The 21,883-nt window shown below is 44.8% G+C and overlaps 2 protein-coding genes across 4 annotated transcripts in view; one reads left to right on the forward strand and one right to left on the reverse strand.

Annotated features, from left to right (window-relative positions):
- Nucleotides 1-15,032, forward strand: part of SH3BP5 (SH3 domain binding protein 5) — a 64,038-nt gene extending 49,006 nt beyond the window's left edge. The window contains exons 4-9 of the mRNA XM_079795426.1: nt 2,535-2,699; nt 8,184-8,314; nt 9,567-9,609; nt 10,276-10,495; nt 12,233-12,493; nt 12,966-15,032. Of these exons, the coding sequence (XP_079651552.1) occupies nt 2,535-2,699; nt 8,184-8,314; nt 9,567-9,609; nt 10,276-10,495; nt 12,233-12,493; nt 12,966-13,177 (1,032 nt within the window). The 3' untranslated portion in view covers nt 13,178-15,032. The remainder of the gene's footprint in view (nt 1-2,534; nt 2,700-8,183; nt 8,315-9,566; nt 9,610-10,275; nt 10,496-12,232; nt 12,494-12,965) is intronic.
- The window catches only part of CAPN7 (calpain 7), a 44,513-nt gene continuing 27,369 nt past the window's right edge, over nt 4,740-21,883 (reverse strand). Inside the window, exons 17-23 of one of the 3 annotated variants that reach the window (XR_013814879.1) lie at nt 20,022-20,167; nt 19,189-19,251; nt 18,488-18,618; nt 16,379-16,471; nt 16,055-16,286; nt 12,514-12,782; nt 4,740-7,554 (exon numbers count right to left, since the gene is read on the reverse strand). Coding sequence is in view for 2 of the 3 variants with exons in the window: in XM_079795424.1 (XP_079651550.1) it covers nt 16,142-16,286; nt 16,379-16,471; nt 18,488-18,618; nt 19,189-19,251; nt 20,022-20,167 (578 nt within the window). In the remaining variant the exon portion in view is untranslated. Of the gene's footprint in view, nt 7,555-12,513; nt 12,783-15,224; nt 16,287-16,378; nt 16,472-18,487; nt 18,619-19,188; nt 19,252-20,021; nt 20,168-21,883 lie in introns of those variants that run through there. The other 2 variants (XM_079795424.1, XM_079795425.1) reach the window with 2 other exon arrangements.

Consider the following 21,883-nt stretch of genomic DNA (forward strand, 5'->3'; position numbering starts at 1 on the left):
AGCTAAAAGGAACAGGGGCACCAGCTGAGTGACAGCTGGGAAATGGGGTCGTTAGCAGGGACATTGCCTCACCCGGAGACATATTCCTGTGCCCAAGGAGGATGGAGAGAACCGACATTGGTGCAGAACAGGTGCCCAACACTCACTTGAATGAATGAGTAGATAAGGGATGGAGAGTGTCTGTGGGTTAAGTGTAGACCGAACCTTCCTATTAGTAGTATTCACCATACGACAAGATCAACATAATTCTGACACCACCATGCAGGAAGGAAGGAAGGAACCTTTGGAAACTTCGAAAATTCAGTAGGAACTTGAAGTGCGTGTTCTGCAAGGCCCCCGTAGCTGGGCTTCCTCTCTCCCCTCTTTGTAGAGACTTGGTTCCCTCATTTGAGCTCATCAGATGCATGGCAGCGGGCGAGGAGGTGCTGGCCCGGGCACGGCAGCCACGTTTCTGAAGGTCCCCACGAGGGCGTCTCTTTTTTTATTTGAGAAAAGAAGAGCTTCATCATTCAAGCAGGGAGACCCGGGGATGAACTGAATGTTGACCAACCGAAATACTAAAATTTCCTTAATAACACATTCAAATCCCCTCTTAGAAAATGCTAGAATCCTGTGGGATGCATTATTGTGGCTGGTGTTGGTTTGAGCCTGTAGGCAGTTGGTGGTGCAGGGTGGGGGCAGCTCTTTAAGTGACAGATCTCCGTGCTTCTCCCTTCCCCCCATCACATCTGGGCGAATGGAGAGCCCCAGGAGAGCTGCCCTCACGGGGGAGAACCATGGGTGGGCCCGGAGGCACGGGGCCTGGAGCAGTGAGTTGTGTTGCAGAGAGCACGTCACGCTGTCTTGTCACTCCTCAGTGGGTTGGTCAGTTCTATGGAGAGCAGGCCCTTGTCCCCACCGTGTGGCTGAGGCAACCTGCGTGGATGTGTGGTCCAGGGCACACAGTTGTCCGCAGCAGGCAGGTCTCTGGGCCACTGGTGGAAGCTTTAGCCTGGCATTCACTCAAGGCCTTCCCTCTTGACTCCTTTCTGAAATTGCTCTGTCAGGTCTCCTACAGACACTCTGTTTCATAATACTGTTTCCTCTTCGGGCCTCCCACCCACATTTTCAAATCACCCTGGTCTTTAGTCCTCAGTTCAGGACCATCCCCCTTGAAGGAAGCCCCCCTCGACTCCTCTACTGGAAAGTTTCTCCTTCACATCCCCTTACTACATGTTTCCCTCCGTCCCGTGGCACCTTGTTACGGCGTGGTGTCGGCTCCCTGACCACATTGTCATTGCCCGGAAGGGCAGGTGTGGTGCCCAGTCTGTGTTCAGTGAGGGATGGAGTGTGGCACCCAGGGGGTCACAAAGCTGGTCCTTGCCGGGGGCTGATGGGCTCCACGTAACCGTCTCGGAAAGTGTCCTCAGCCTGTGGTCTCTGAAGACTTCCTCTAAGTCATGTGAGACTTTGACTATTTGTGGGGGCCCTGTTGTTCCCCTTCACAGTCCCAGGGACTGCCCCGTGGGTGTCCCCCAAGTTGATGTAACTGACATACAGATCTGGTTGACTGAAGTGGGGCAGCATTTGGCAATGTCTTGCCCATGCTCTGCCTGCGAGAGGGGTGACCTGAGGGTGTGTTGTTGATTTCCGATGCGATCACATGGTCCTCTCTTGAAGGAGGCATGTCTAGTCTACAAAGAAATAGAATGCGGGTCAACTATGTCATTTCACACTTTCTGGTATCCCCGGTTTAAAAAAAAGAAAAAGAAAAGTAGAAAGAAACAGTATATTTTATTTAACCCGATATATCCCAAACATTGTCATTTCATCATGGAATCCACATGGTTATTCTGAAGACGATAGTTACTCTTTTTTTGTCGTAACAAGTCTTTACAATTTGGGTGTTTTACGCTCCGTTTGGATTGATGACATTTCTAATGCTTGAAGCCGCATGTGGCTGGTGGTAGCCCAACGTGGTCGGCTGCCGTGTCTGTTGATTCTCCCACTTGATGTTCCCTGAAAATGGGTGTGAATTGGGTGGGGGCCTGTCTGGCTGAGTGACAGCGCTGGGCGGGACTCCCAGGGTCTGGTCACAGCTCTGCTTCTCACCAGCTTTGTGAGCCTGGGAAGGCCTGCGTCTCTCACCACGGTTCCCACCTGTAGCACGGAGGCGCAGGTGTGTGATCCTCTGGGGAACTTTCTGCTTGACATGCTGTGAATTGAGCCCCGGATCTGGGCAGGGACGGGGTTGGGGACCACTGCATCCCCCTTGGCATCATTAGCAAATGAGAACTACTCGATGACAGGCCCCGGGTGGCCATGCCTGTCATCCGAGGGGCTGGTTTGCCATCTCTGACTCTGACCGGAGCTTGGCATGTTTATCTGGTCTGTTGGGTTCTGGGCTGTGAAAAGTGTCCATTCACCGACCCAGCCGGCATTTACCAGGACCCGCGGGGGCCAGGCCTGTTCCCAGCCTCCTCTTTGGGAGGCCGAGAGGGGCCAGCAGGAGCCCTGCTGTTGCCTAAGGGCTCACGAGGGTCCTTTCTCTCCAGGCTCAGCTGGAAGCGCAGAAAGCCACGCAGGACTTCCAACGGGCCACGGAGGTGCTGCGCGCCGCCAAGGAGACCATCTCCCTGGCCGAGCAGCGGCTGCTCGAGGACGACAAGCGGCAGTTCGACTCGGCCTGGCAGGAGATGCTGAATCACGCCACCCAGAGGGTGAGTCATAGCCGTGTGCGCCGTGGGAGGGTGACCTGGGTGTCCCTGTCTGTAAGCGTCTGTGTGCGTGTGGGTGTCCCCTTCAGGGGTGCTGTACGCCCGTGGGGTGTGTGGGAGCGTCTTTCACATTATTTCTTGTCTGTCCCATGCAGACTGGCCCCTGGTTCTGGTGAGTTCTGCGTGTGCCGTGTCCCCAACCTGAAGAAACAGACCCCCAGGCACGTGGCCTAAAATCGCTGAGAGTCACAGGGCAGGAATAGGAAAAGCCAGGAGTTAATGCCAGCAGCCTCTCCCTTTTCAATGTCACTTGTCACAGTGGTTCAAGTCCGGGGGGACCTGATAATTAAAGATGGCCTTGTGTTTCCTTAAATAAAAGCTGGCTGGGCGTGCGTAGCCGTGGGCCTCCTGCCCCCTAGTGGACACGATGCTCAGAGAGCCAAGCACAGGCTGGAACAGCTTTCCGGGGTCAGCTGATGAAAACCCAAAGCGGAGGTTGGAAATCTTGGAAATTTACAAGCCACAGCCTGAAAGATGTGAAAAGGTCTCCTTCTCTCTCTTCTCTCTCTCTCTCTCCTTCCAAGAAATTAGCTGGAGGTCACCTTCTTTTCCTTTTTTTTTTTTTTAAATATATTTTTATTGATTTCAGAGAGGAAGGGAGAGGGAAAGAGAGAGAATCATTGACCAGCTGCCTCCTGCATGCCCCACACTGAGGATTGAGCCCGCAACCCAGGCATGTGCCCTGGACTGAAATCGAACCTGGGACCCATCAGTCCGCAGGCCGATGCTCTATCCATTGAGCCAAACAGGCCAAAGCTTGCCTTTCCTTCTTGCCCTCCATCCACCCCCACCGAAGATTCAAACTAGCCAGAAGAAACCATTTCAGAAATCACTTGACCTGCTCTTTAAAAAAGAACAAAACAGGTTTCTGCCTTTTTTTTTTTTCCCCCTTAGTAAGTCCTGGGGCCTAGTGGATGGTGAGTGGCTGTACCACAAGGAGGTGTCTCCCATATTACACAACTCCATCCCCCGTGGGAATGGTGCTTCTTGGGATGGTGCCGTGAGCGACCTGTGGGGCTGGATCAGACTTCTCTGGCCTCCCCTGTCACATAGGGCTCCTGATGTGTGCCCTCCTGCGGCCACTGGAGGTTCCTTGGTCGTGGGGGTAACCACTGCAGGTGAACAGGTGTCTGGGTCACAGGCCAGGGTTTCCACCTGGGCTGCTGGTCCTCTTCCCAGATTCCTTCCCAGTGGCCTGAAAGGCTGCTGCTTGAAGTGCTGAGGGAGAGGGAGAGTTCGCAACTGACACCAGCAAGAGACAGAGCTGGTGGCAAAGCTTTCCCCGGCCGCACCCCTGGGTCACGGAGGAACTCAGCCCACAGGGCCTGTGCTCCCTGAATCGGATGGACAGGCAGCTGCTCTGTGTGTGGCTTGGCTGCAAGCCTCCCTCTGGATTTAGCATCTTCCCAAGTGGAGCTCCTGCCGCCTACTCCCAGCGCTTTGGGGGCCTGGCACGCTCGGCTTGCTGAACAGTGCTGGATGGAGACCACGAAGGGTCTGGAATATGTCTCCTGCCTTGTCTGACCCGTGGATACGCTGGGAAGCCTGTTTCTTTAGGAGAAGGGGGCGTCATGTCACCCTCTTCTACGGAAAGTACTCATCAAGGGTCTAGAGAAAGATCCAGACTCCGGTCCAGGGCTGTCTTGAGGGATTGGCAGTGGTTTGGGCTACACGATCCCCACCCATCCCAGGCAGGGTGGGAGAACACTGGGGTCCCCACGTTCCTTGCCCGAGGCCATCAGTGTGTCCCCTGTGTACCCCTCAGACGTATGGTGATACTGAGCAGCCACACTTGGAGCCGTGGCTGAAGCCAGCGTGCAGGGAGACTGTGAGTGAGCCAGGAGCCCTCGTGTTCTCTGGGAGGCCACATGCAATGGCACAGACGGACAAGGAGCGGTTCTCTGCTCAGTGCTGGGCGCAGGAGGGCCTGGGAAGCTGCAAGCAGCAGTGGCCACTGGAGTGGCTACTGCTGTTCACCACGTGGGGCCTTGGGCAGCAGCGGCCCCTCCTCCAGCGTGGTCTGTCTGGGCCTTGAAGCATCTTTATGGGAAGGTGATGATAGCTTCTCACCCTCTGGGAGAGGAGGCCTGGCATCTGGGAGGGAGGACTTGGCTTTTCTGATGTCTGCCAGAAGAGGCCAGAGAGAAGTAGAGGAGGAAGATGTGACTTGGAAATGGGGAGGCAGGAAGTGTTTATGAACTGGCAGCTGCAGGAGAGGCAAGGACGCAGTCAGCCTCCCCTCCCGGTCCGGGCGTGCAGGTGGCCTGGGCGCGTGCATCTGAGGCCTGGATGGCGCATGGGGAGCCGTCCAGGCCAGCTTCCCTGACGCTGGTGGGTGCGTACTGCCCCCTCCCACATGGTGGAGAGAAGCCACCTTCTGGGCCCCCCCTCACCCAGGGGTGGAGTAAGAAGCAGAAAACAGCCTGGATGAGCCAAGGTTCTGAGGAAAACAAGAAAGCTGCCTTCCCCGGGGAGAGGAGGATGCTGATCTCTGAGCCAGGATGTTGGGGGAGATTACACCCGGGATGTTGGGAATGTAAGCAAGGGTGGAACGTCTCGGGATTTGGAGAGGGGAAGGCTGGAACGTGAGGCGGAGGAGCCATGCTGGGTGGATGTCTACTGGTCAGTTCAGGCCATTCTGCTGGCATGGGACCCGGCGAGGAGGCTGTGCCCAGCCCGGCTGGCACACTGCTCAGTGTCTGTCGGAATTCAGGCGGGAAGGCCCCAGCTGTTTGAGGATCTCCTTTGGCGGCTGTGACAGGGTCTCTGGGCCTTGGGGTCCTAGCTGCCTGTCGGCCCTGGGGCTCCTAGGAGGGAGCCAGCCTGGCAGGCCTTTTTCTCTAGTGCCTGCTGCCCACTTGCCTGCCCAGGGCTTCATAGTACAGGTGTCCTGGAGGCTCGTCCAGTACCAGTTCTGACTGCTCAGGTCCACTGGGCACTGGCGGTGGTCAGTGCCGGGGCAGGCCCAGAGGGTGTGTAGGTTTTGGGAACCCCGGGAATGCCTGGCTTCTTAGCCCAGTAGGCTGAGGCAGATGCAACCAGAAGGGAAGAGAGAACCTGTGGGTCATCCCCAGGAGAAAGTACCAAACCATTGGGAAGGAGGCCAAGACTGTGCATGTTGGACAGTTACTTCCTTCGGGAGCCTTTGGGCTCTGAGAAAGGAGGTGGGACGCCGAGCGTGCCCCGCCCCTCCTCCCACCTGAATGCTCCTACCGTGGAGATGGTAAACGGGGCGATGGGCTGTGGCTAGATGCAAGGAAGGACGGCAGGGCGGCCTGCGCAAAACCCACTTCAGCCCGAACGCTTCCTCCCTTCGCATCCATTATCCTGAATGTCACACACTGAGGATCCCTCTCAAGTACAGCCCTGCTGTCCAGCCCCCTCTGAGCCGCCATGGCCATCCTGCAGTCCGATCCCATGCTGCCTGGAATGATGGTCACGGCTGCTGCGTGTGTACCTGGAGAGGTTGGCTGCCCAGGAGGTGGTCTCTGTGTAGTCAGCGTGTGCAGCTCTGAACTGAATGTGATGGTGGTAAAACTGAAGAGTGTGGTACAGAGCTGGAGGCAGGTTCACTGTCAGCCTGGGCGTCAAGGGAGACCTGGCGATGGTGAGTTGCACCTGCCGGCTCAGTCCAGCCTGCTGGTGCCTTGAGGCCTGAAGGAACTGCTTTGTTATCCGATTCCTTGTGTGTCTCTTCCCCGAGGCTGCAATTTTCATAGTAGAGCCTTCCTGTGCCACCCTCCTCATCTTTCTTTCTTCCCCCAGCCTTTGCAGCACACCGCTCATGCCCTACTCCATGCCTGATGGAGGGCTTCCTTGGTTACCTAGGAGATTCACCAAGGTGTCATGCTTGGTGACTTTCTCCCTGGAGGCTGAGTTGGGGGCTGGAGGGCTCTCTTCTGAGCATTGAGGTTGTGTGCGTGGGGCGGGGGAGATTGGGACAGGACGTGGGTGATGCGGTCTGATGGGGGTGAAGCAGGGGCCAGTGACATGCTTGCTGCCACCTCAGTCTTCACTGGTAATATTTCCAAGGGCTTGGAACTTTCTGAGTGTTTAATTTTAGAAAAAAGCCTTTTGATTAAGGGCTGAAATAGACAAGGGCACTGTGTGCAGCTGGTGAGAACCCTGTACAATAGCTTCCAATCATAGCTTTTTTATGTCAATTTAAAATACTTAGCTCCTTAAAGGTGAACCCTGCATTGAAATCTTTTGTAATGGAACAGCTCACCCCCAGTATGTTGTGTTTTATCTGATAAGCTTGGGGTTTTGAGTTCTCATTAAGGTTACACCAGTAAATCCTGAGAGCCCAAGATGTAAGACAAGAGTGTGTCCAAGTATGGGATGTTTTTAGTGCATCTTATTTCTTTGTGAAATCTTTGGTGTTGAAGCAAAGAGAAAGGATTCTCCTAGCCCTTTGGTCTTGGTTGAGAAGTCATTCTAGCAAGGATGTCCCTGCATGTTAGCTTAGCTCAGTTCCCTTCTCTGGCTTTGTTTTATTTGTTGTTTTAAAAAGTATCTCAAGCATTGAAACATTTGTTAAAAGATATTTTTAAGAAAGTAAAAGCAAAACTCTGATAAATATAACATGCTCCTGTGTCAAAGATTTTAATTCATTAACTAAGGAGGGAACTAGTAAGATGTTACAACTATTTCAAAGGAGAATTCAATAAACATACATTCATGTAGAAAACCAGGGATGCAGAAACAAATTTTTAAACTGATGCAAAATTGGTAAATATTTACAGGGTAATCAATATTATCAAATGCACCTCCACTGGGACAGAGTTCATCTTCATTTCTAGGAATAAGAATAATTTGTATTACTATCCATTTTCTAAAACTTAACAGGGTCATAAAATAGCTCCAGGACAATGAAGGCCAGAGATGACCTGGGAGGGTGTGCTAGACAGGACACCCAGTAACTTTTTATGCTCACTTCAGTCTTTCATAAATTTTCCTGACACTTCATAATTATCCTGGACAACAAGGATAATTGCCTTGTCCTGATGCTGTCATGCCTGCTTTTGCTAGGTATCCCAGTTCTTTGATGTCTAAGATCCCACTGGTGCTATTTGCCCATTTGCCTGCCCCAAGGTGGAAGCAGGAAACCAAGCTACTTAGACCCAGGAGGCCTGAGCAGAAGGAAGTGGACATTGATTGAATCAGAGAATGCTTCATTTTTATTTTATTTTTGCTCTTCCTTGTTTTCTTTCTCAGTCATTGCCACAGCCAATTTGGCTATTTAGTCCTACCTGACAAAGACTTTTCCAAAATAGAAAAATAGGATGAAGTAATCCTATTCTAGTTGGTAGTTTAATCTTAGTCTGCCCATTAATTTACTCAAAGGGTATTTTTAAAAAATGATATAATACCCCAACAAGGGACTGTTCTGGGCTTGGCTGGGTTGACCTCTTCTGTTGTTTGAAGGTCATGGAGGCAGAGCACACCAAGACAAGGAGTGAGCTGGTGCACAAGGAGACGGCAGCCAGGTACAACGCGGCCATGGGCCGCATGCGGCAGCTGGAGAAGAAACTCAAGAGAGCCATCAACAAATCCAAGTGAGTCTGGGGATGAGGGCTCTTCTTCCAAATCTTCTCAACCTTTCATGTGCCTTGCACTCAGGGACCTGCCTCACCAGAACCTCCTGCCCAGGCTCCCTATCCCAGAGGACAAGGGGCTGCTCCTGGGGAACACAGAAAAAGGAATTTCAAAAGCAAACCATTCCATAGCCCACTGGCTGGGCCTATTTATCTGTCAGTAGAATGGAGATGAGCTGTGTACGCAATACATGTTCTCTGTGGGCCAAGAGCTGATGAACTGGTGCAAAGACTGGTTTTAATGGAGGTTTTCCCCAAGCTCTTCTACCATTTCTATATATTTTTATACAGTAACCATTTGGAGAAAAGCCCCATGTTTTACTTACAGTTGCTGGGCCTCCAAGCAGAAGACAGGACTTGGGAAGGCCTAGACCAGGCGTCCTCAAACTACAGCCCGCGGGCCACATGCGATGTTTTTGCCGTTTTGTTTTTTTACTTCAAAATAAGATATGTGCAGTGTGCATAGGAATTTGTTCATAGTTTTTTTTAAACTATAGTTCAGCCCTCCAACGGTCTGAGGGACAGTGAACTGGCCCCCCGTTTAAAAAGTTCGAGGACCCCTGGCCTAGACCAACAGCCAAAGACAGCCCCAGAGCTTCATGGCAGGTGAACAAATCAAGAGTAAAGCATTGGTCTACACTTAATGCTCAGGCGCCAGTCCCTGAAGAGAGCCAGGGTCTTCTGGTTGACCTAGAACCTGGTTGGGTCTGTAGACCATCTCATACTTCTATCCTGGACAAAGCCCAAGGGGACCAACCTGAGCCCGTCCTTCCGGTGGCTCTGCTGTGGTCAGGGGAGGCCTGGCGCTTCCCCCTTCCCCAGCTTTTAGCAGAAGGTGTGTTTTGAGGCAGCCCCTTCTCCAGCCTTACCTGCTGGTCATTCCTGGGGAGCCCACCTCCTTAGAAGAGATCCAGGCCACATTAGCTGCAGGGCACAATCTGTGACCTTGAACAGCCTCTCCAGAGAGGAAAGTGAACCAGGATGCAGGGGCTCCAGGATATGTGTACATGGTGGATTCCCCAAATCTTGAGTGAGCCCAGTGCCCCTGACTGGCATCTGTATTCATCAGGGCCCAGAGCTGGGAGCACCACCTTCCGCTCACAGACTCATCAGTTTACTAAATCCTGGAAGGACGACCTAGCCTCATACACCTCATTGGAGTTTATTAGTGGTCATTGTGTTATATTACTCATTTTTTCTTTGTCTTTCACAGGCCTTATTTTGAACTCAAGGCAAAGTACTACATGCAGCTTGAGGTATGTGTGGCCTTTGGCTTTGTTGGTGATGGGATTTTTATGCAAAGCCCTGCTTTTTGTGATACTTTCAAATACCTCATTTGCTGCAAGAGGGGAGTGGAGAGATATTCTTTACTGAGTTTTCAGGCCTCTAAATGATCTTGAGTGGTCTCTGATGTTTTCTACATCTGCTGATTAGTCACTTTCTATATCGTACTGGGCAGTGGTTCTCAGTATGCTCCTAGGACCAGCAACATCAGCATCGCTTGGAACTTGTTAGAAGTACAAATTGTCAAGTCGTCCCCCCTCCCCTCCCACTGTGAATGGAGCCCAGCCATGTGAGCTCCAGGGTATTCTGATACAAGTTAGAGAACCGCAGTGCTGGGGACTAAATGGCTAGAATGTGGGACTTCTGTGTGAATTTGACACCCACTGTTGTTTCCGATTGGGTTTGTCCTGCCAGTGGTAGTTTCTGGATATGGAGCTTGTTTGCTACCCAGTTGGGAGTTGGGAGTGGTAGTGTCTGCTTTTGTATCTGGTACGTGGACAGCTTTGATAAGAATAATCAGGTCTTCAGTCCTGTCTTGGAGTGATGGGCAGAAGACATGCTTGGACCTGTCATTCAAAAGCATCACAAGGCCAGTAGGGGCAGCCTTCACTCACTGAGCCTCCTGTTCTCCTGACCAGCAACTGAAGAAGACCGTGGACGACCTGCAGGCCAAACTGGCCCTGGCAAAAGGCGAGTACAAGACGGCCCTGAAGAACCTGGAGATGATCTCGGACGAGATACACGAGCGGCGGCGCTCCAGTGCCATGGGGCCCCGGGGCTGCGGTGTGGGGGCTGAGGGCAGCAGCACCTCTGCGGAGGACCTGTCAGAGAGCAAACCCGAGCCAGATGCCGTTTCTGGTGAGTCGGGGGCTTGTGTGCAAGTTGTGTGGTCGGCTTCCAGGGGTGTCTTCACCATCACAGAAGGGCCTCACGTGGGTGGGACCGAGGGCTCTTTCTGGTGACTTACATTTTGTGGAACACTGTTGTTCATCAAGTTGCTGAGTGTTCCTCAAAATCAGGATTCTGTGGTCAAATAAGTTTGGGAAAATGTCATATGTTCACCCTCTCTGAGGTTCAAAGTGCATACTAGAACATACAAGGGTCTGAGAAGCACTGCAGGAAAGAAGAGCTAAGAACAGGGGCTCTGGAATTAGGTTTGATTCAAATCCTCACCTTCCCATCATTACTAGCACATGATGCAGGCAAGGATTTATCTTTATATCTGTTTCTTCAGCTGCAGAATGGGGAGTATGGTAGTACCTACTCGCTACTATAGAGTGGTGGCTGTCACTGGTGTCTGACCATAGAGAGCCCTTTCCCAGGAAGACTGGTATTAGGTTTGATGTGGCTCCCTATATGTTAACCATGAAAACTCGCCAACACCGTCTTTGCACAATTCCTCTTCCTTTTCCGTGCAATGGTAATGGTCTCCAGTGGCTCTTTCCCAATAAACGTTCAAGTGCCGGGCACAAGTAAAGGAAGAGGAAACTATAACCTGAGAATCAGCAATATGAGGACTTTGATGTACATCATCTCATTAACCCTCTGTGGAGAGGAACGTGAAGCTCAGAGAGGTTAAGTAACTTGACCAAGGCTATACAACAAATAGTGGAAATGGGATTGGGAATCAGGTTTGAGTTCATTTTGCCCCCAACATTTCAGTATTTCTCATTTATGGTAATCATCTATGGGATGCTACAAGGCTGTTTTTAAAGATGAGGGAGGAAGAAAGGGGAGAAGAGGAAAAATCTAATAAGCAGGATTATGTGCAGGCAGAAGGAACTAGTTAAAAGGCTGAAGTGGCTTTCAAACCATGACAATGACATGTCTCTGGGCCTTAGTTCTTCTGGTCTAAAAGTGAAATTACAGAGCGCTGGGAAGGAAGTTTCTTCTGTGGCAAACTGTGACCTAGGTAGGCTCTGAGCGCGTCTTTTGAGACCAGAAGTCACCTGGAAGACAACAAAGGTCCCAGCAGGTATTCCAAGCAGGGCTGTTTCTCCCAGCAGCTCCTGCTTCTACTGTTGTGGATCCTTTACAAAGGGCCAGCCCTGCCCTCTTCCTGTGCACGTGTGGATCTGTTTGGGGGCTGGGGTGGAGAAAAGTCCCTGATCTGTGGCTGAATTCATCTTCTACCTTTAGGCAGTGTCTACTGACACTAACTTGTAGGGCACACACAAGCTACATTATTGCAAGGACACTTGAACATGCATGCGCAGGGGTCCTCAAACTTTTTACACAGGGGGCCAGTTCACTGTCCCTCAGACCGTTGGAGGGCCGGACTATAGTTTAAAAAAACCTATGAACAAATTCCTCTGCACATATCTTATTTTGAAGTAAAAAAACAAAACGGCAAAAACACCCGCATGTGGCCCGCGGGCTGTAGTTTGAGGACACCTGATGCATGGGATCCAGCTGCTTTAGTCTGGTCATGCATGCTTGGGAGGGTCACGTTCCTTTTATTAGGCACCCACAGAGGCAGGGATTCTGTAGCCCCCGTGCTGTGTCTAGCTGTCTGCAGCAGCAAACGCTCTGGAAGTGTTTAAGGAAATAGGTTGCTATCAGAACCTATGTGACTGGTGTTCTCTCTCATCCTAGTGGCCTCCGAGGCCTTTGAAGATGACAACTGCAGCAACTTTGTGTCTGAAGATGACTCGGAGACCCAGTCTGTGTCCAGCTTTAGTTCAGGACCCACGAGCCCATCTGGGATGGCCGACCAGTTTTCTGCAGTTGTGAGGCCCGGCAGCCTGGATCTGCCCAGCCCCGTGTCCCTGTCAGAGTTTGGGGTGATGTTCCCAGTATTAGGCCCTCGCAGTGAATGCAGTGGGGCCTCCTCCCCGGAGTGTGAGGTGGAACGAGGTGAGTTGCAGCCCTCTCACCAGTAGTGCTGTCCCGGGTAACTCACTGCCTTTGCAGCCAGGTCTCTGCACTGTCCTAGACCTTGTTCTAGACCATGGCCAGGTCTTGGAGCCCCCAGGGCTGTGTGAATGTGCTGTCGGTGTTTACCACTGAGATAGTTTCCAAGTCCTGTTCTGGGGACTTCTGGCTCCATAGCGTGGGTTGTCTCTCATCACAACAGTCCTCTTGACAAGCACATGCTAGAGGTTTCTGTTTCCCAGCTATTAAACGAGTATGACAATTTTCATCTCTAAAAATAAGGAAAATAGAAAATGCTCTGAGGAATAAAAGCAGCTATATGATGGAGAACCCTCTGTTACATGTACGTGTTGGGCAACACTGGGAAATTCTAGAGGGTTAAGTTGGCTGATTAGTTTGGGCCTAAGTGACTCTTGGAATTGTCAATACTCACTTAATCTTTACATTTCTATAGGAGACAGAGCAGAAGGGGCAGAGAATAAAACAAGTGACAAAGCCAACAACAATCGGAGTCTTAGCAACAGCAGCAGCGATGGTGGCAAGAGCCAGAGCAGCACCTCCCCTGAGGGCCAGGCCTTGGCAAACAGGATGAAGCAGCTCTCCCTCCAGTGCGCAAAGGGACGAGATGGGATTATTGCCGACATAAAAATGGTGCAGATCGGCTGATCCAACCAAGATCCTAGCCCCAGTGCACATCACTATTTATATGAGAAACTAACTGATTGGAGAACGTTGTGCCAATAACCCTTTAATATATGCCAAATCGTAAGTGTTTACTCTGAACTGCACTAGTGAGGCTTCAGAGACCTTAAGGCTGAAGATTTTTCCTCTGGTAAGAGCTCTTGGGCTGGTTTGTTTTCAGAGCAGAGTTGTTGCTGCAGGTGGACTGTGACCAGCGCACAGTCTTTGTGGAACATTAACTGTAACAGTGTTATGGAAGCAATAACTAGTTCCCACAAAAGAACCCGAGCAGGAATGGGGCTGGGAAGCTGAGCCCAGCTGGGGTCAACAGCTTGCTTCTCTCACCCCCCTGTTTGGGAAAATAGAGATGGTCTCTCCTTTTATATCTTAGGGTATCTAACGCAAGACAAAATTCAGATATTCAGAACATACCTTTTTGACTCGGTCAGTGAAGGCTTAAAAAAAATCCAAGAACATAATTAAATTTTTATCATCTCTGATGTTTGAAAGGGGCTTTTAAAAAAAAAAAATGTATGTTAAAACACCCATTAAAACCATTTTCTATAAAGGTTACTATGAACTGCACTTTTTGGGGTGGGAAAGGTGAATGCCAATGTTGGGATGGGGGGCCGGGGAGGTAAGGGTAGCAAGGACATATCACAGAAAGAGATTTGTGGCTGGGGAAGAAAAGGTTGTATAGTATAAACCTTATCCTACCAGCCAAGGGGACTTATTCTAAGAGAAGTGCATGTGAAGAATGGTTGCCACTGTTATTCTAGATTGACAAGGTGTTAATTTCTCTGTAGGTTGTAACTTTAAAATTATTTAAAGGGTTATGCGACACTAGTATTTCTTAGAGGAAATTGTCTCCTAAAGCTAGGAAAGGGAGTAGGCATGTGTTGGCAAAGGCTGTTAAATAGATGCAATGGACTCTGTTTATTCTAATAGTAAGTTAAGACTGCTTTTCTTTAATGTTTTCAAGGTTACACATATTTAAGAGCATTGTATTTTATTTGTTTTAAGAAAACTTGGCATTTTTAAAAGGAAAAAAGCAACCCCATTTCAAGTTGTTCATTAATTCTGTCACATCTTGTATATTTTAGTCATTTGTAAATCTCTTCATACTGTCGTGTTTTCTCCTTTTTTAATGACTGATACAGTATCTTAATTACAAGGTTATTTTGTACTCGTCTTAATACCTTGAGTGTAATAAAAACCACTTAAAATGTCTTAACTTTCTATGACTTCAAATGAGAAATCCTTATTTTGTCTAAATCTTCTAGGCAAATTTCTTGTCATAGGAAGAGCATGGAATGCAGTGGTCATCTGTTCTTATTTTCAATTAAACCCCCATTTACCAAGGTTTGAATTCTACTTTTGCTCTACAAATCTGAGCAATTAGGGAACAAGGTGGTTATATTGGAAAAGTGATTCTCAACCTCTGCTGCACATTAAGATCTCCTAGGAAGCTTAAAAAATACTTTTCTGGTCTGAACCCTAGAGATTCATTTAATTGTTGGGGTATGCTTGGGCATTGGGTTTTTAAAAGCTCCCCAGTTGATTCTATTTGGTCTAGCCAAATGAATAATTTCCTTTCCTTATACATCTGTAGCACTGTGTTTGGAGCTCTCTTATAAACAGGTCGCCTCCATTAGATTTTTGAGGGCAGGGATTAGAACTTAATTCAGTTTGCATCCTGTAAGATCTTTAACACAAGAAGTTCAAATCATATATATGTTTATAATAAAGGCCATAGAAAATTACTTATATTTACCAAAGAGAATTCTCACTAGTATAATAATCTACCACTGTCCTAAATGATAAAGAACTGATTTTTTTGAAGTATGAATTTTTAAGCAAATAATGAGTTTTTCTCTTTTACATGGAACATACTTGATGAAGTCCTTTAATAATCAATTTCTCTAGGTTAAACTATAGTTTCCATAAGTATAAACATTTTATTTCAATTAAAGGTATCAAATACAAAATAAGTTTGATAATTATAAGAGATGATGTAAAATACCACCTTATTTTCAGATCTTTAAAATCTTGAGCATCATTCTGCTCTGATGGATTTTTATGTAAACAACTGGGAATTTACACACAAGACATTAGTATCTTGGCAATTTCTCCGAATGCAATTCTCAATTGTATTTTTTTCAGAGTGCTGTTACCATTAAGAGCACTGAACTACAGAGCAATTAAAAAGTACCAACTAAACAATGATGTCTTCAATGTCTCAGACTACTACTTTCTTTAACCTGATAAAAAATGACTGCAACAGCGAATATATATACTTCAGTTCTCTTTACATGATTCAATGGGAGACAGGTACTAACTTTAACAACCTTCACTCCTAAGCATGAGCATCTTCATGCTAAGCTAATTAGTAAGCTTTATTCTTCCATAACATCTGGGCAACAAACATTTAAAGTCATAAGTGATGCAGAATTAAAATCTGTAATGGTGACTTTAATTCATTTGGTAATTAGTTGCCCAAGATGCACAGTAGAGTCACAACACAAGCAGGTTTTACCTTAAAACATGCTCTGCCAGAAAGACAATGTAAATAGTTGAGATTATACCGGCCTACCATTCCATTCAATGAGTCTATGTCCCTCATCTGGTTTCAATTCCTTCTTAGCAAAATCACATCACAGTGTGATTAAAGCTCATCTGCACTTTTTAAATACACTGTGGCCCCTTATAAATGCAAGCCAATTCACAGACACACAAAACCATGTAAGTGGTACTCCTAAAGTAATTTATGGTAATTCTGTCTATATACAATTCTCACTAAACACTCTGACTTGAGCACCGGATTCCATTGTAACATTTTTGGAGAATTAATTCTGTTCTTACTGTTTAGTGTCCTGCAGATTTGTGTCCTCATTTGAAGAGTTGATTGTTTGGTAAGTATAAAATCCAGTAAGTACTGCAATTTCCCCATCACTGAAGCTGTGTTGTCTTGATGGGAATAATACTATTAAAGTCCAAGAAAAAAGGTCCGTCTTGTTTAGGCAAAAATGTACTGGGAATGATATTGTAAATCCCAGCAGGTATATTTTCTAATTCCAGGTAGCAAAACCCACACCTGTATTTAGGGAAAATAAAAACAAGGCTTACAGAAGATGATGCCACAATAAGCAAAGTATAAATCAAATATAATCAAAATGCCAACCTTACCTGTAGTCACCACTAGATTTCCTCTGAAAGCCATGGGGACCAGGATCTCCCACCACAGACACTGTTACAACCTCAAATCCAACACTATATTGCCTAGCAGTAAAAAGAAACAGAATTACTGCTAAATAGTCTCAAATACATACCTAAAAATAAGTATACCTCAAGTGCAGATGTACTACTAAAATCACGTACAGGCTTTCTAAAGCTTCAGTAGGAAGAAACAACACTGAAACGCATACTATTTTTACACTAATTATAGAAAACACCATTTCTATTTTAAAATTGCAGCCATAAAGATTAATACATTAAACTTATTTTAGAAGAGACTACATTTTACTATAGGTTCCTAGGTAATAATGTTAAATTGAAATGATAAAAATACTGTCATTGTATTAGGCAGAACAAGTGGGACAGGAGAGAAGACCCTGAAAAAAATCTAAATTTAAGAAAGTAATTAGCATATGGTAGACATGGCATTCCAAATCAGTAGGGAAAGGAAGTATTATTTAGGTGGTGATGAGGTGATAAAAAATTGTTGAATTGTATCTCACACCAAATATAAAAATACATTCCATGTGGATTAGAAAGTATAATGTAAAAAATAAAATCATAAAAGAACCTGAAGAAAATACGGTGAAAATTAATTTACTATTGGGGTGAGATTTCCTGCCCACAGCAAAATAAACTAGAAAAGACTGATTACTTTAAAATAAACTTTTTTTTCCCTATGAAAAAAATTTATCTGGGAAAAATACTTGCAAATATATGAAGAAGTTAATGTTCTTACAGACATACCCTATGAAAAACATGACAACTCCAACAGAAAAATGGGCAAGACATGAATTAGCAAACTAGGAAAAAATACACATTGTCAAGTATTTTTACATGTTCAATCTAGCTAGAAATTAAATACAAAAGGTAATTAGATAGATACCTTACATCACCTAGAAGAGTGGTAAAGATTTTTAAAATGATTGTGAAAAGTATCTTAGTCCTATTAGAATTATTAGTTTCTTTTTTTTTTAAATTTTATTGATTTTTTACCGAGAGGAAGGGAGAGGGAGAACTAGAAACATTGATGAGAGAGAAACATCGATCAGCTGCCTCCTGCACACCCCCTACTGGGGATGTGCCCACAACCAAGGTACATGCCCTTGACTGGAATCAAACCTGGGACCCTTGAGTCTGCAGGCCGATGATCTATTATTCACTGAGCCAAACCGGTTAAGGGTTATTAGTTTCTTTTGAATTTGTTTGTAAAGCAGGCACAATTAAGCCTAGTTTTATTTAGAAGTACTATTTTTTAATTTGTATTCTCCAGTTTTTAAACCTCTTAAAATTGTAAAATATATCACAATGACATAAAACAAATAATTTTTAAAGTGAACAAACACCTGGGTTACCACCACCTAAATCAACAGAACCTCTCAGCACCACAGAAGTCCCTTGTATCCAACTTTCTCATCACAATGCCTGTGCCCACAAAACTTGCAATCACTTTCTTGCTTTGTATATAGTGCGACTATCAAAGTGTGCATCCTTAAATTTTGCCTGTTCTTGACTTCATGTAAGTGGAATCATGTAATATATATTGTTATGTTTGGCTTCTGTTTTTTAAGACTTATCCATCATGTTGTGGGTCGCTATAATTTATTTTCATTGTTATGTAGGATTATTTTATAATCTTAAATGCCACTAATGTACATCTGGGTTGTTTCAAATTTTTGGCTTACAATGGTTTACTGGCCATTTGGATTATCTTTTTTATGACATGCCTGTTCAAGTTTTTATTTAAAAAAAACCTGTAGACTTTTTCCCCACTAATGTAGCACATGTAAAAATATTTTTATTAAGATATCTCCTATATTAGTAATCTACCTGGAACTGATTTTGCAATCTGAGACAGGGGTCTTAATTACCATTTTGGTACATGGATACTCAATTATTTCAGCACCGTTTATTGAACAGAGTATCCTTTTCCCACCCTTATGCAATAGCATCTTTAACATAAATCAAACATTCATATATGCACAGGTCTGTTTCAAAACCCTATTCTGTTCTACTAAGCTCATTTTTAATATAACATTAAGAAAGTTACTCATCACAAACCTTGGTCCTCTTAGTTCAATTAGTAATGGCCCAGTCTTTTCTATATGGAATTGGTAAATGGGATTATTTCTATGAGTCTCTTGGAAATTTGCACATCCTCCAGCACTCTGACCGCTCCACTTTCCATGAATCTAACAAAACAAAGTTTTTGCATTAACAAAAGTTCACGTTCTCCAATTCTATGTTAAAGAGAAAACGCCTTCACACTCCCCCTATCTCCTCAAAGATGGCAACTCCCCACTCTGGCTCCATCCTCTCTCCCTAGTCTTTGTCACCGACAGTCAACGTCACTCTTCATTCCAGCCAGGCTACTTTGTTATACTAGGCACTATCTCCATCTCTCAGCTTTAAATCAAGTTGTTCTTCCTGCCAATAATTTTCCCTCACATCCTCTATACATCGAGCTCACCCTGTAAAGTCAACCCTCAATTTAAGAAGTTCATCCACATGGCTTTCCCTAATGACAAAGGTTTACGGTAACCTTCCTCTCAATTTCTTATTTCTGCCCACAGAATCACTTAATGTTGCTCATTGAAGATCTTGTATTCCAACTCAGACTGGATAGAGGCTATTTACATTTCCCTTATTCCTTTCAAGCTCTGGACTATTTTATTTTGTAAAAAATTATTAAATGTGATGAAAACAGAAAAAGGGAATTCTAAGATTTCTCTGAGATCACGACCAAGAGACATTTCTCTTACCTGCTTTGATAAGGTGTATGGTGAAGGAATCTTTGAAAAAGTAAAGCTGCATGCTGAATATACCTAGATAAAAAAAATTGTACTGATAAAGTTTATACTTATAAAAATACCAAAGTGATAAAAGAATATATTGGAAGGCTAAAAAAATTAGTTGGCAAATATAAAAGTCATATTCTGTAGGCAGCCTGGTATCAAGACTGGTTTAATGAAGCTAGGGGATCTGGTATTCCCTTTCTCTGGCACTGTGTGTGACTCAGGCCAAATCACAATTTCTGTAGGCCTTGTCTTCTGCATCTGAAGAGTGAAGGAGTGAAGGCAGATCCCCAATGTCCCTTTCATCACAAAAAATCTATTCAAAGTGAATTTCTTTACTGATCTCTATGGTATACAAATCTATGCAGAACAAAATTACAATGACCTTCCCAACTTGTAAGAGCAATGTTTATAGGCAATCGATTCCCTTTCACTAAATTCAGCATCTTTTTCAAGTCAACAAAGTTATTATGTAGGCTAAAGGAGTTTCTACTGCTTGCTCTGTAAATTTATTAGTCCAGTGTACCACATTACCTCAGGACTAAACTACTACTCTGAAAAAGAAAAAAAAGCTCATTAAAAATGTTATGCAAAATTAAAAGATTACTTTTCAAAAGCATTATTTTATACAGGAAACATTGTAATAACTTAATATTGAATTGATACACATACAAACACATACACATAAAAATACATAGGTAATAATTTTCATAAACTTTTTCTGTAGATAATCCACTTACAAAGCAGAGCACATAATATACTTTATATTATTGTTTTGTCACTGTATGTTGGTTACTTACCCGGACTGTGTAATGGATTGTATTCTGTTTTTCATACTGAGAAACCACTAATGTAAAGGTATGGGTCCCAGGTGTGGTCAGCTTTATCTTAGTCAAATAATGAGGGCTGTTAATTCGAATCCCATCAATGTATGGGGGCGGGTCAGCTGCAATAAACCAGTGGGTTTACAGTAAGGAGACTTAAATTTAAGTTTTATGGTTGATGGTAGGAAAAATACTTAAATGAATGGACATCCCTTTAATTGATTCTATCTTTAAATATAATATTACTAAAGAATTACAATTTCAATTAAAAACTTTATAAAATAATAAATTTGAAACTTTAAAATTAAACAGTTTCTAATAAAGCAAAAGCAATCGTGTAGAATACATTCAATGATATATAGGATAATCCCTGCTATTTGCCCTATGCTGCTTTCTTTCTCCAGTAGAAGATTTTAAAGTTCGGATTTGCTTATTTTCTTTTGAGAAAATTTTTAAGAAGATACAAAGAAGTAATGAAAAATGTATCTATTCCCCACTACTCAGAATTAAATTTTGTTTCTATATTAGCTTCCTTATAAAACAAAGTCCGTTTAAACCACCACCCTTAGTCTTATTCCATTCCCCTCTGATGGAGTTGATGGACATCTTTTCAAACTTTTAACACTCCCCTCCCCTCTAAAAAGGAATGAATGGGTAATTGTTATCTGTGAGCATATATTTAAAAAAGGATTCTATGTCTTGTTTTATATCTTTGGTTTTCACTCAACATGTTTTTGAAATCCATGCTGTTCTAGATATGGTTTATTCCTTTTAAAACTGCCTATATAATATTCTATTGTATGAATATAACACATTTTATCTATACCCACATCTATTTATCCAGACAATCTGAATATTCAGGTTATTTCCAATATTTTGCTATTACAATGTTGCCTGATACATACTTTTATTAATCTCATTAATCAAAGCTGACATAAAATCATCTCATACATGTGCATTACCATAGGCCATTTTAGATCAGTGCTGTATCACTTGGCTTACTTGGGAACACTATTTATAATGTGATCTATTAGAAAAACATTTTATTTTAAATCCTCACCTGAGGACATTTTTTCATTGATTTTTTAGAGTGGAAGGGAGAGGGAGAGACAGAAAGAGAAACACCGATGTGAGAGAGACACATTGATTGGTTGCCTCCCGCAAACATCCTAACCAGGGCCAGTAGCCTACAACCCCTGCAACCGAGGTATGTGCCTTTGACCGGAATCGAACCTGGGACCCTTCAATTGCAGGCCAATGCTCTATCCACTGAGCCAAACCGGCTAGGGCCGAAAAACATGTTAGACTCTCAAACAGGTAATAGGTTTCTAATGCTTAGAGGTGTGTAATCTAGTGTGAAGAGGAAAAGAATGGGCATTATCTCTGATCTTGAACAAGGTTTTAAACCTTTCTATAGCTCAGTTTACTCCTGTCAAAAGGGGAACAATAAGGCCTGTTCTATTTATCTGAGTGCTATGATAAATATAAAATTACAAACTAGGAAGTACCTTGCAAAGGCAAAAATCACTATATGAGAAAGAGAGGGAGCATTGTTAAAAAAGATCCAAGTAAAAAGGGTAACATATATTTGAAATTCAAAAGCAGTGTAACATTTTAATGCTAGGAACATATTCACAACACTTGTGCTTTTTGGGCTGTATACTGACCAACATGTGAAAATGGAAAATTTGTCTGGTTTAACCAGACATTTATCATTGGAGTACTATATTCCCATGCCCATTCAAGAATATCTAGGGATACTGACTGCTAATATCAATCCATGATACACAGTGTGATGGGGCAGAATGCCATGATTTTCTATGATTAAGCAAAACAAA

This window comes from Cnephaeus nilssonii (assembly GCF_951640355.1).
Source record: "Cnephaeus nilssonii genome assembly, chromosome: 17".
NCBI classification, from domain to species: domain Eukaryota; kingdom Metazoa; phylum Chordata; class Mammalia; order Chiroptera; family Vespertilionidae; genus Cnephaeus; species Cnephaeus nilssonii.